Genomic DNA, 12,364 nt, shown 5'->3' with positions numbered 1-12,364 from the left:
CAGTGGCAGGTACGTTATTGGGGAGGGAAGGCAAAAGAATGGCAAAAACACCAGTAAGTTCTCTGGGGGTTTTCTTCCCCCTCTTTTCTCTTTTACATTTAGCCCAAGGGTTGTCTCCATCATGGAATTGTGCAGCGAGCACAGAAAACAAAACTCTGAGAGAATCCCCCTCTTTCTGGCCAGAGCCCCTTCAATCTAGATTTTCCCTTATTTTTTATTTTCCTTTTTGCTCCCAGCTCTGTTCCAGTGCCAGCCCCAGCGTCCACACTCCGCATCCAAAATGCAGTGGCAGTGCAGGCAGCTAAAACCTGTATCTTTGACAAGGCACCGTAAAAGTGGATCTTTGAGTGCCAAAATCTGTTGGGGGGGGGCGGGGGTTCTTTTTCCTCTTCCTCGCTTTTCTCTTGACACTTTGCCCAAGGATAACTCAAGTGCCACAAACCCAGCCCGTGCAACAGCATGCTGTGTGAGGTAATAGTGAACACTCTTAAAATCAAGGAAAAGATAGTTATGATTAGCAGAGAAATAAAAACGATTTAAAAAAAATGGGTGAATGAATAAATAAATGGAATGTTATTCCATGCTAAACCCAAATGAAAAAACATGGAGGAACGTTAAATGCATATTACTAAGTGAAAGAAGCCAATCTGAAAAGGCTACATATCGTATGATTCCAACTTTGTGACTTTCTGGAAAAGGTGAAACCATGGAAACAATGAAAAGATCAGTGGTTGCCAGGGGAATGATGAACAGGCAGAGCATGGAAAACTCTTTAGGGCAGTGAAATACTCCTCATGGTTATAATGATGGAGATGTGTCATTATTCCCCAAGCCCGTAAATGTGCAACACCAGAGTGAGCTCTGACGTAAACTATGGACTTTGGGTGATTATGATGTGTCAATGTAGGTTCATCCTTGGCAATACATATATACATACTATTCTGGTGAGTGATGTTGATAATGGGAGAAGGTATGCATGTGTGGGGGCAGGGGGTATCTGGAAATCTCTGTCCCTTCCTCTCATTTTTGTTGTAAACCTAAAACTGCCCTTAAAAAATAAAGTCTTTGTTTTAAAAATACAGCGTAATATATACAGTACAGAACTATGTAAAATATACACATAAAGAAGGCAATAAAAAATCACAGTGGTTGAATTAAACCTATTGAAATCTTTCATTGTGTCTTGATTTTTCAAATTTTCTGTAATTTGTTTTTCTTACTTGATTAAGCAATATCATTATGTTTATTACAGCACACATAATAACAAGCAGAATACATGATATGTGTAGATTATTTGGTAGCAATAATCAAGAATGTAAATGTATATGGACAGAAATTAGAAGGTATTTATAAAAATAAAAGACCGCCAAGTAATATTCCATTGTATATATATTTTACATTACTCAGTGATCAAAAAGAATAGAATCTTGCCATTTGCAACATGGATGGAACTAGAGTGTATTATGCTAAGTGAAGTAAGTCAGTCAGGGAAAGACAAATATATTTCACTCCTATGTGGAATTTAAAAAACACAACATATGAACATAGGGGAAAGAAAGGAAAAGTAAGATAAAAAAAACATAGAAGAAAGCGAAACACAAGAGACTCTTAAATACAGAGAACAAACTGAGGGTCTCTGGAGGGGTGTTGGGTGGGGGATGGGCTAAATGGGTGATGGGCATTAAGGAGGGCACTTGTTGGGATGAGTCCTGGGTGTCCTATGGAAGTGATGAATCACTGGGTTCTACTCCCGAAACCAATACTACACTGTATGTTAACGAACTTGAATTTAAATTAAAAAAATACAATAAATTGAAAATAAAAGACTTTTTAAGGGGAAAAAAATATATGTATATACTTGCCAAATGACAGCAATCCCATTCCAAGGTATGTACCTAAAAGAAATAAAAAATCATTAGTTTCCTAGGGATACTATAACAAATTACCACAAACTTGGTGGCTTCAAACAGCAGAAACTTATTCTTTCATTCTGGAGGCCAGAAGTACAAAATCTATGTGACAGCAGGGCTCTCCTCCCTCCAGAGACCCTAGGGGAATATCCACTCCATGCCTCTTATAGCTTCTGATGGTTGCTGGTTAACTTGGCTTCCTCAGCTTGTGACTCTCTGCCTCTTGTCTTCTCGTCACCTTCTGCTCTGTGTGTATCTTCTCTGTGTATCTCTTATAAGACTATATCACTAGATTTAACACCCACTTATACAATCCAAGCTGACCTCATTTTCAGATCCTTGTAAATTATATCACCAAAGACCCTTTTCCCAAAAAAGGTAACATTCATATATTCTGGGGATCAAAACATGGACATATTTGGGGGGGGCATCCAGCCCACTACACTTACTTTCACTCAAAAATCTATACACAGAAATTTATAGCAGCTAAATTCATAAATTCCAAATACTGGAAACAATCCAAGTATCCTTCAAGGGATAAAAGAAGCAACCATAGTACATGCCTACAATGTAATACTGCCCAGCAATAAAAGGAAACAAATTATTCATACATGCAACAACATGGATAAATCTCAAATGCATTATGCTAAGTAAAAGACTCAAAGCTATATACTGACTTCATTTATTTGATATTCTGGAGAAGGCAAAGGGATATGAATAGACATTTTCCAAAGAAGACATACAAATGGACAACGGGAACATGAAAAGGTGCTCAACGTTACTAATCACTAGAGAAATGCAATTCACAACCATGATGAGATATTATGTCACCACTCTTAGAACGGCTATTATCAAAAAGATAAGAAATAGCAAATGTTGGCAATGATGTAGAGAAAAGGAACCCTTGTGCACTGTTTTTGGGAATGTAAATTGGTATATCCACAATGGAAAACAGTATGGAGGTTCCTCGAAAAGTAAAAATAGAATTACCATATGATCTAGCAATTACACTTTTGAGTATTTACCTGAAGGAAATGAAATCATTATCTCAAAATGGTTTCTGCACCCCCATGTTCATTGCAGCATTATTTACAATACACAAGACATGGAAATGAAATAAATGTCCATGGAGAGATGAAGGGCAAAGAAAATGTGATACACACACACACACACACACACACACACACACACGTCATGTATATATACAGAGAGAGAAATATATAGATATAGGTGTAATGGAATTTTATTCACCAAAAAAAAGAAGGAAATCCTGCCACTTGTTACAACATGGGTAGACCTTGAGGGTATTACACTAAGTGAAATAAGTCAGAAAGAGAAAGACAAATAGTGGATGATCTCACTTATATGTGGAATTGAGAACAAAAACAAAAACAAACACCAAATTCAGAAACAAAGCAGACTGGCAGTTGGCAGAGGTGGGGGATGGGGGAGGTTGGCAAATTTAGTGAAGGGAATCAAAAGGTACTAACTTCCAGTTATAAGCTAAATAAGTCCTGGGGATATAATGTACAGCCTGATTACTATAGTTAATACTATGGTACTGCATATTTGAAGTACCATAAGATCTAAGAGAGTAGATCTTAAAAGGTCTTGCTCATCACAAGAAACAATAATTGTAACAATGTGTAGTGATGGATGCTAACTCGACTTAGTGTGGTGACCATTTCACAATATCTACAAATATCAGATTATTATGTCGTGCACATAAAACGAATACAATGTTATGTGTCAGTTATATCTCAATTTTAAAATATAAAAAATACACTATACAGACAGACATAACAGTTGTCTCCGGGGGTGAGCGGTGGTGCAATTGACTGCAAAGGAGAAGCATGGCAGAGTTTTGAGGAGCAATGAAACTTTTGTATCTATTGAGGTGATGACACAAGTCAATGTATTTGTGAAAGTTCACAGAACTGTGCACAGAATGGATTTTCTTTGTGCAAATTTAAAACGTTATGCCTAAATTAAAAAGAGACGCTGGAGCTGGGACTCTGCAAGCTGCATTTTCCTTCATCCAGTGGTCTGGCAGAGAAGACGTTTCCAAATTTCCGGTTTGGTTCCGTTTTCCCATACTCGTCCAACAGTTTTGTCGCACCCTTTCAAAGATCCCACATTGGCCCACCTCTCTTCTCAGTGGTCTGAGCATCCTTCTCCAAGGTTCTAGATTGTCAGTGCCTGACCTCTTCTTATCTTTGTTCCCCCAGCCCTGAGAATGGTAGCTGCCTCCTTCACTTTCTATCTCTGCACTAACTCTTGTTCTCTTTCATCTTTTCTAAACCCCACTTAGTTTTTTTTTTCCATTTTTTAAATGTATTTATTTGTTTTGAGAGAGACAGAGACAGTGTAAGAGGGGATGGGTAGAGAGAGAGGGAGAGACAGAGAGAATCCCAAGTAGGCTCTGCACTGCCAGTGCAGAGTCCAACACAGGGCTGAGACTCACAGAACCATGAGATCATGACCTGAGCTGAAACCGAGAGTCAGACACTTTTTTACTTAGCCAACTGAGCCACCCAGGTGCCCCTACTTGGTCAGTTTCTTATATTCTTTCCATTAAAATTATTGATGTGGTTTCTGTTTTACTGACTAAACGTTGATAGGAAACCAACGTCTTTCCTATGCCCTACAAGGTCCTACATGATATGATCTTCCCTCCTCATTACTTCTCAGACCTCGCTTCCAACTTCTCTTTCTCCTCATTCACTGATTCACAACAAATAAAGCAGATAAAGAAACATGTTAAATCTCACCATAGAAATGTGGTCATCAAGGGGTGCCTGAGTGGCTCAGTCCGTTAAGTGTCAAACTCTTGATTTCAGCTCAGTTCATGATCTCACAGATAGTAGGATCAAGCCCCACACTGAACTCTTCACTGACAGCACAAAGCCTACTTGGGATTCCCTCTCTCCTTCTCTCTCTGCTCCTTCCTTGTTTTCTCTCTCTCTCTCTCTCTGTCTCAAAATAAATAAATAAACTTAAAAAAAAAAAAAAGAAATGTAGTCATCAGAATTCAACGTGTGGAGAACCCCAGTGGACAAATAACTTAGTTCCTCCAACAAATAAATTGCAAAAGGGAAAAAAAATAATGGAGGGCAACATCTAGATTAGAAGAGCCTTAAAACATATAAACCAGCAAAAACAAAAAACATATAAACCAGCAGCAATGTGGAGACCTAATCTGAGCCCTGATTTTATACAGACACCGAACATACACATATACAAGATAATGGAGGAATTTGATCCATGACTGGATGTGAGATGAAGGAATTAAGAAATTAATGTTAATTTACTTTAGTTGTTAAATGGGACTGTGGTTATGTTTAAACATCCCTCCCATATACGGGGAAATATTTATGGATCTATAGATGTCACAATACACCTGGGCGGTGTAAGAGATGGCACATAGGTGTAATAACATTGACCATAAAAGGATCATGTGTTGAAGCCAAGCGTCTTCATTAGTCTGCTGGGACGGCTGTAACAAAATGCCACAGACCAGGTGGCTTATAAACAACAAATATTTACTTCTCAGTTCTAAAGGGTGGGAAATTCAAGTTCAAGGCGCCAGCAGATTCACACCTGGTGGGGGCCCCTTTCCTCACTCACAGCAGTTCTTCTCATTGTGGCCCCACATGGCAAAAGAAGCAAGGGAATTCTCTCCACCCTTATTTGAAAGGGCACTGGTCCCATTCAGGAGGGGATGACCCTTATGACCTAATCACCTCCCCAAGCTCCCACCTCCCAAGACCATCACTTTGGGGCTTAGGTTTCAATATACAATTTTTTGGCTAGGCAGGGTAGGGTGGGGATGGAGGGAGGGCACACAAACTTTCCAACATGTAGCACCAAGCAATGGGTAAAAGGGATCCATTTTATTATATAAAGACTAGGTTGTTTGTATGTTTTAACACGGTCCATTTGTCTTCAAAATCTGAGGGTCTGCCATGTGAGGCAGTTAGGTCAAAGAACGGCTCACAGGTCTCTGGAACTCATCAGAAGCCATTGTCAAGAAGCATATAATGCAGTGGTTTCAACTGTAGGCTCTGGAAACCAATGCCTGAGTCTACTATTGTCTATCTCTGTGACCTTGGACTTCACTCCTCCAGGCCTCTGTTTCTTCAGAGGCAACGTGGAAATACCAATGGTATCTCCTTTGTGGAGTTGTCATAAAGATTAAATGAATTAATACGTATAAAACACTGTCTTAGAATATCAACTGTCCCAATTTGAGTAAGCACTCAAAACATGTCAACTGTTAGTGTTATTATTATTACATAGGGAAACAAGTTGAAATGAATCACCAGGGTCTCAAAACACATGTATCCAAAATATGTTTTTAATCTTGATGAAGTTCACAAATGATACAACATTGAGATTTCCTTAAATAAAGTCTACAGTCATGTTCTTAGACAACAAGGCAAAGCATCACCATTACCACATGTCCCCAGAGGCCACAAAGGCAATGACTTATTGTCCCCCTAAGGTTTGCAGAGCTGCTGTGATCAACAGGATAGCTCTCAAAGAACCAGTTTGCTACCAGATAAGCCAATGATAGATGCCACCGCCACACTGACACACACAGAGTCAAATATAAAAAGGATACACGATACATATGGAATTAGCTTATTTTGCATTCACTTTCATTCCTTGTAAGTGACAAAGGTGCTTTTTTCAGTATCTATTGGGATGCAAACATGTATATCTTCCATGGGGCCTTCCCACCAAGTGTTGTCAACAGAAATTAACAGAAGTGGTGAGTTCAGCTTCATGGTGACCTGAGATGGGAAAAAAATAAAATAAAAAAAGAAGACAAAGAAGTAAGAAGGAAGAGGAAGTAGAGAAGGAGAAGAAGGAGGCATTGGCAAATAAGAAGGACAAGAAGGAAACAACCACAATTATTATAAAAAGAACACAAATGTACAGGAAAACAGCATTTACAACCTATAGGTATGAGATGTAGACAGGCTTTTAAGGCAGATGATGGAAAAAAAAGCAATTATCATTTGGCAAGCATTTTATTTCTCATTTCTCTTCTCAGAGAGATGACGCTGCATGTCTGCAGCCTGTGTCAACGCTCTGATTTCAGGCTGAGTTGTGGAAGAATCTCACCACTGAGAAGGAAGCATGGAATTGGAAAGAAGGGATTTGAAGACCCTTCCCAGGTCCAGTGGGTTTCATAATGTGGCTCATAACCCCCAAATCCCCTCCCCTCCGACCCAACGGAAAAGGGCAGTCACCTTCTTCCTGGAGTCACTGAGCTGCTCAGGCATGAAGGTCCCTGCGGCGACGGCCAAAGGCTTCGGAGCCCACGTTGGTGGGCACAAAGTTGTTCTTCACAACACCTCCAGATCTGCTCAGCAAGCCTGCCAGCCGATGGGTCACACAGGTGGCAGTGTTGCAGGATCTCTTCTGGGCAGTGACGCTGATTTGCAGGATGGGGAAAGAAGAGGTCTGTCAGTGAGAGGCGAGGGGCAGGAGCCTGCCCCTGAGGCCTTCATAAAGAGAATTTCAGCTCTTCGACATACCGCTTAAGAATAAGTGTTTCTCCTAAATGCAATTATCAAAGCTGTTAGGAGAAGTGGCCTGGCAGCTTTTGCTAGGAGCCCTGCCCAAAGACCTTTGTGAAAAAAACCCAGTGCCAATGTGATGAGCACTGGCTGTTGTATGGAAGTGTTGCATCACCATATCATACACGTGAAGCTAATATTACGCTGTATGTCAACTAACTGGAATTTAAGTAAAAACTTTAAAAAAAAAAAGAAAAAGAAAAAACCCAGTGTCAAGCCATGAGGCATGTACTGAAATCAGCACTTACCGTCACTTACATACAGTCTCTTTAGAACCAGGATGAAGTGGTCACCAAAGGCCCAGCCCAATCCCAAGACATGCAAGGGGCATAGAGAAACCATAGAGCAGCCACAGGCACCATCAAAACCACTTTCCATGGGAAAGGAAAATTCCCTGACGTCTTACCTGAAAGAGGCTGTGAGAAGAGGGAAACAGCGTCCTCCCCCAGAAGTGTTTACCTGTTTCTCAGCACACCTGTTCTTGACGGTGGAACTGGTTCACAAGGACCACTCATCAAGCCCTGTACCCAGCTACCCTGAGGCTAACGCTACTTTTAAGCATAGATAGGTTCTGGGTACTCTCAAGCCTTGGACACGACCAGAGTAATGACCACCACAGTGCAAATCCTTTTAGAAAATAGGTTTATTCATCAATGATGAAACATGAAGGATGCAGCAGAAATTGGGGACTCTACCATGAAATCCTCTGGGATCTCAAGAAGCTTCCCTCACTCTTGCCTCTAACCTGGCCTATGAGTCCTGCTCTCTTCCCTTCCATCCTGAGGTCCCCCATATTCTCTGTGATAAGCAAAGCTACCAATACCAGCTTGAAGAGCAATCAAAGTGGAATCTGCATGCATTTAGTTCAAAAATGGGAGCAAGAAGGGAAATCAGGAAGGAGTGGAAGGAGTCTGGTTGCCATCCTGGGGCACCCCAAAGCAGGGTTACTGGCCCTTCTCCAAGCTGCTGGCTATGTCCCTTTTCTTGCCAGGTGTTTCAGCCCCGAAGCCGATGCCAGAGAATGTATGAAAGTTGTTCAGGTCCTTCGAGTATGCGCCCAGCACACAGGTACTCAGATTACTGCACCGCTTAGCTCGGAAGCTGTCCAGGCTGCAGGGAAAAGACATGCCAGACAATACCATGCGCCAGGCCCACCCCTGAGGGCAGTCATGCAGAAAGTTAGACGAGGGAGGGGCACCTGGAGCAGAGGCAGGAGGGGCAGGCAGGAGGGCAGCTCACACATCCTCCATCAGGAGAACTCCGAGGCTTGCTGAGCCAGGGCAGCGTGGGGCAGGGTTGCAGTGGGGAAGGGGTGCCCTTTCCTAGCCTTCCGCATGCTTCTCAGTCCCTGCTCTGCAGAGAGGTCCTTAGGGTAGATGCAGGTGCAGCACATGCCAGGCAGTGCCGGGGCCAGCGTGAGCTCCAGGCTCAGGGGACACAGGGAGGTGGGGCTGGGGAAGAGCGTCTGGCCCCATGACAACATGCACGTCTCCACAGATCCTACACATCTCAAGCCCCCAGACCTACCTCAGGTACTGCTCTACCTGACCCCACCCTCTGCAAAGCCTTTGGCTTCACCTTGCAAATGTGCAATGAAGGCTCCTTGTGGGTGTGAAAGAACAACACACACAGGTTAAATTTCTAAAACATCCTGAGATATGCTGAGTCCATCCCCTGGCTTTATACTTACCAGTCCCAAGTCAGCCAATGCTGGGAGTTTCCTTAGGGCAAGACCAATTCCCCCGAGTAAGTGATTCCGTACCTCCCCATTTCATTTCCTAAAAGCTTTCAGGAATGTGTCTTTTTGTCTAACCACAGTCTCTTCAGCTACACCTGGACTTCTGTCTTCCTCAGAGCTTGAGAATGACTGGGCCCCAGGGCCTGATGAACAACCACAACCTGCTGGCGCCCTGGCCAGATGTTGTATTTCCTGGGGTATATGCCAGGGCAGGGTGGAAGCCTTACCTGGAGCCCTCTGTCTCCTCCTGCTCCTGCTCCTGCTCCAGTTCATTTGTCTTCCCCTGCACATAGGCCTTCACCAGGGCAGCCAGCAGGAGGCGCCCTTCCTTCTCACTGAGTGCGGTGGGGTCTGGGAGGCTCTCCAAAGCAGACCTTCAGGGGGGAAGCAAATCCAAGAGAGGCTCTGAGCCCCTGACTGCCTCCACCCCATGACAAGTAGCAAGGCTTCCTGGTCCCTGTGACCTACCCTGAGGATGTGCCCCCTCCCCCGACTCCCAACCCACAAGGCCCAATCTGAGGTCCACCTGAGGGTCTTAATGCACCAGGAGCCTTGCTGCTGTGACCTCAAAGGCACAGAACTGCCTCAGCCCAGGGGCAGTAGAAGGGGAGTGTTCTGTGGCTTCCGGCTGTCTCACCTGAATGGTGCCGCCTGGAGGCTGCCTGCCTGGCACAGGACCAAGATGCTGAAAGCCAGAAAAGGGGAGGACTTCCCGAAGCCCATGCTGCCTCTCTGTAAAGAGAGAATGATATTACCACTGCGCGAAGACCAAGCAAGGCCTGGGGCCCACAGACCTAAGTGCCTGTTCTGCCGCGCAGGTCTTGTGGCCTCAGGTTACCCTACCTCCCCATACCTCCATTCATTTGCCAGATGGGCTGCTGTGAATCTCAAAAGATACAGTGCAATGAATGGCTTTGTAGGGCAGAAACAAGTGTCTCAGGGTGTGGTGGAGTTCTGTGGAAATCGGGGAGAAGCCACAAACGAGTGCATGCATGCACACAAACCCACACCTTCCTTCCGCCCTTTGCAGAAACCAAGCGGGGACCCACCCTAATGTCAATTTGTTCTCCCATTGCTCTAGTCTTCTCAGGAACTGAGAAATCTAGGACCACCTACCCCTTTCTTTTGGACTTGGCACTAACGCATGGGACAGGAAAGCAGGAAGGGTACCTTGGAAAGGAGCACTGGTCGATCCACCCAGTATCTGGGTTTGGATTCGAGGAAGATTTTAATGTGCAGTTACCGGTGTGTCAGGGCTCTGCCCGCCCAGCCCGTCTACGCTGGAGCGCAGTTTGGCAGTGGGTGCTGGGCGCCAGCATCTGGAAGTGAGCCCCCTTGTCCTGCGCGGCTGACTGCACAGTCGCAGGTCCCCTCCGTGCCCCAGGGACGCTCGTGGGCTGGCGGCGCCTCACAAGAAAGCTCAAGGCTGCACCGTCCCGAGAATCAAACATGATCCCTCAGGACACAGACCGCGCAGGGCATTCCCAGACCAAACTCGAGCAGGATTCTGCACGCCCAGGGGTTCTAACGAAGGGGCCGCAGACCCGCCTACCTGAGCTCGCGGAGCTTCCAGCGCCCAGGCAAACCCTGGGAATGCTTCAAGTTCCACCTGTGCTAATTAGAAGAAAATGCTCTCCTCTCAACCGCCCCCCTTCCCCTGAGCGGGACAGAGAGCTAGGAGCACCTGCGTGTAGGTGGGCCGCGATGCCCGTGAGAGGCAAAGGAAAGGCAGACAGATGGAGCAAACTAGATGAACTAATCCAGAGGCAAGTTATTAGAGTGGGCAGAGGGTGGAGTTCCTCACCTGGAGACGAGTTTCTGGAGAGCGCGAGCGGCCGGTCCACCCCGTTGGACACAACGCCTGCTGCGGGCGTCTTCCCCGCGGAGCTCTCAGCTCTTATTCCAGCGACAGTGGGAGGGGGGTCCCCACGAGTCCGCGCGGCCAATCCAAAGTGGCCAGGACCGACCCAGCTCCAGTGGCGTCATTGCTCGCTCTCCCTGCACTAGTTCTCTAGGGAGGGGAACCATCCGCTCTGGCTGTCTTTTGCAATGAGGTCATTGCTTGGAGAGCGGGAGGGCAGGGAGGGGTGGAGAGCTTTCGACGACGTCCAGAAAATGAGGGCCAATGGAGGAGAGTTTGGAGTCAGCCACAGTGAGGGACCAGAGCTTCTCTCACTGTCTTGGTGCCTGAACTCTAGTCTTGAAGCCCCTCTTGCTATGCCAGTAAGGACCCCATCTGGCCACCTGGACCCCGAGGAGTCCTGGGTTCTAAAAAGGGATCTCAGCTGAAATAGCCCACTGTGAAGGAGTTGGATGGAGCAGAGAGGGGCTGGGGGAGGGAGGGAAGAGGGGCCCTGAAACATTGATCTCTTTGGACCACCTTGGTGCCCCTGAGATAACCTCCGCACTTTCCCCCACCCCCAGGCCACCTGCGCCCCCGCACCCTGCACCCCTCAAAGTCGTTTTGCTTCTAGTCTGGCAGCCAGCCAAGCCTCCTTCGCCTCACTTCTCTGGGACCGGTAGGAGTGGTCGGGAGGACTGGGGAAGGGGCTAAGCTGCCACTGGCTACAAGTAGTGCTAGGCATCTCCCTCCTACTCCAGAAACCTCGACTGTGGGTTCAGCATGCCCCCCTCTAACCCAGGACCCTGCACTGCGGCGCCGCCGGAGTTGGTTTACACAGCTGTCCTGTGCTTCTGGCTTCTGTTTGCTAAGCTGCTGGGCTGGGACAGCCTGTGCCCAGGTTTCTGCCCCTCTCGCTCCATACCCCTGCCCCACTTCTCTGAAGTGCTTCATTGTCGCGCGGGCGCGCGTCCTGCGCGGTCCCGCAAAGGAGAGCCGATGCTGCAAGCCTTAAGGGCAGACTTCAGACTTTCACATACGCGCCCCTCTCAGTTACAGACCGCTGGTGAGCGCGCTCACACTGCCCGCGGGGCGCACGTCCCGGGCTCATACACCTGGTCCCCAGCCACCAGCTCTGCCTTTCGCATTCACACACGGACACTCCTGTCAATAGCCAGCACTTGCTGCAACAGACGCGCCTTCGCGAGCTGTTTGCAAGTGAGCGCGCGCGCAACAAACCAAACCAACTTCTCCCAGACCCAAAAGCAGCCCCCAGAGTTTCTGCTTT

General features: G+C 46.2%; 1 protein-coding gene across 3 annotated transcripts; it reads right to left on the bottom strand.

The window, feature by feature from the left end:
* Positions 1-6,251: 6,251 nt before the first annotated feature.
* On the bottom strand, positions 6,252-11,561 carry LOC131487528 (calcitonin gene-related peptide 1). Of its 3 annotated transcripts, XM_058688332.1 has the most exons (6): positions 11,041-11,561; positions 10,090-10,190; positions 9,874-9,968; positions 9,464-9,610; positions 7,169-7,353; positions 6,252-6,706 (listed from the first exon to the last, which is right to left on the bottom strand). In XM_058688332.1, the coding sequence occupies exons 2-5, from the start codon at positions 10,093-10,095 to the stop codon at positions 7,194-7,196; spliced, it is 408 nt and encodes a 135-aa protein (XP_058544315.1). In that variant the 5' UTR covers positions 10,096-10,190; positions 11,041-11,561; the 3' UTR covers positions 6,252-6,706; positions 7,169-7,193. The 3 variants fall into 3 exon arrangements, with proteins under 3 accessions (XP_058544315.1, XP_058544314.1, XP_058544316.1); XM_058688331.1 differs by lacking the exons at positions 6,252-6,706; positions 7,169-7,353 and adding an exon at positions 8,124-8,608 and having other exon boundaries at positions 11,041-11,542; XM_058688333.1 differs by lacking the exons at positions 6,252-6,706; positions 7,169-7,353; positions 10,090-10,190 and adding an exon at positions 8,124-8,608 and having other exon boundaries at positions 11,041-11,533.
* Between the last annotated feature and the right edge of the window lie 803 nt (positions 11,562-12,364).

The sequence above is a fragment of the Neofelis nebulosa genome, chromosome 10, assembly GCF_028018385.1.
Source record: "Neofelis nebulosa isolate mNeoNeb1 chromosome 10, mNeoNeb1.pri, whole genome shotgun sequence".
In the NCBI taxonomy this organism is placed as follows: Eukaryota; Metazoa; Chordata; class Mammalia; order Carnivora; family Felidae; genus Neofelis; species Neofelis nebulosa.
The sequence above is the reverse complement of the archived record's forward strand: the minus strand, read 5'-3'. Positions and strand labels throughout refer to the sequence as shown.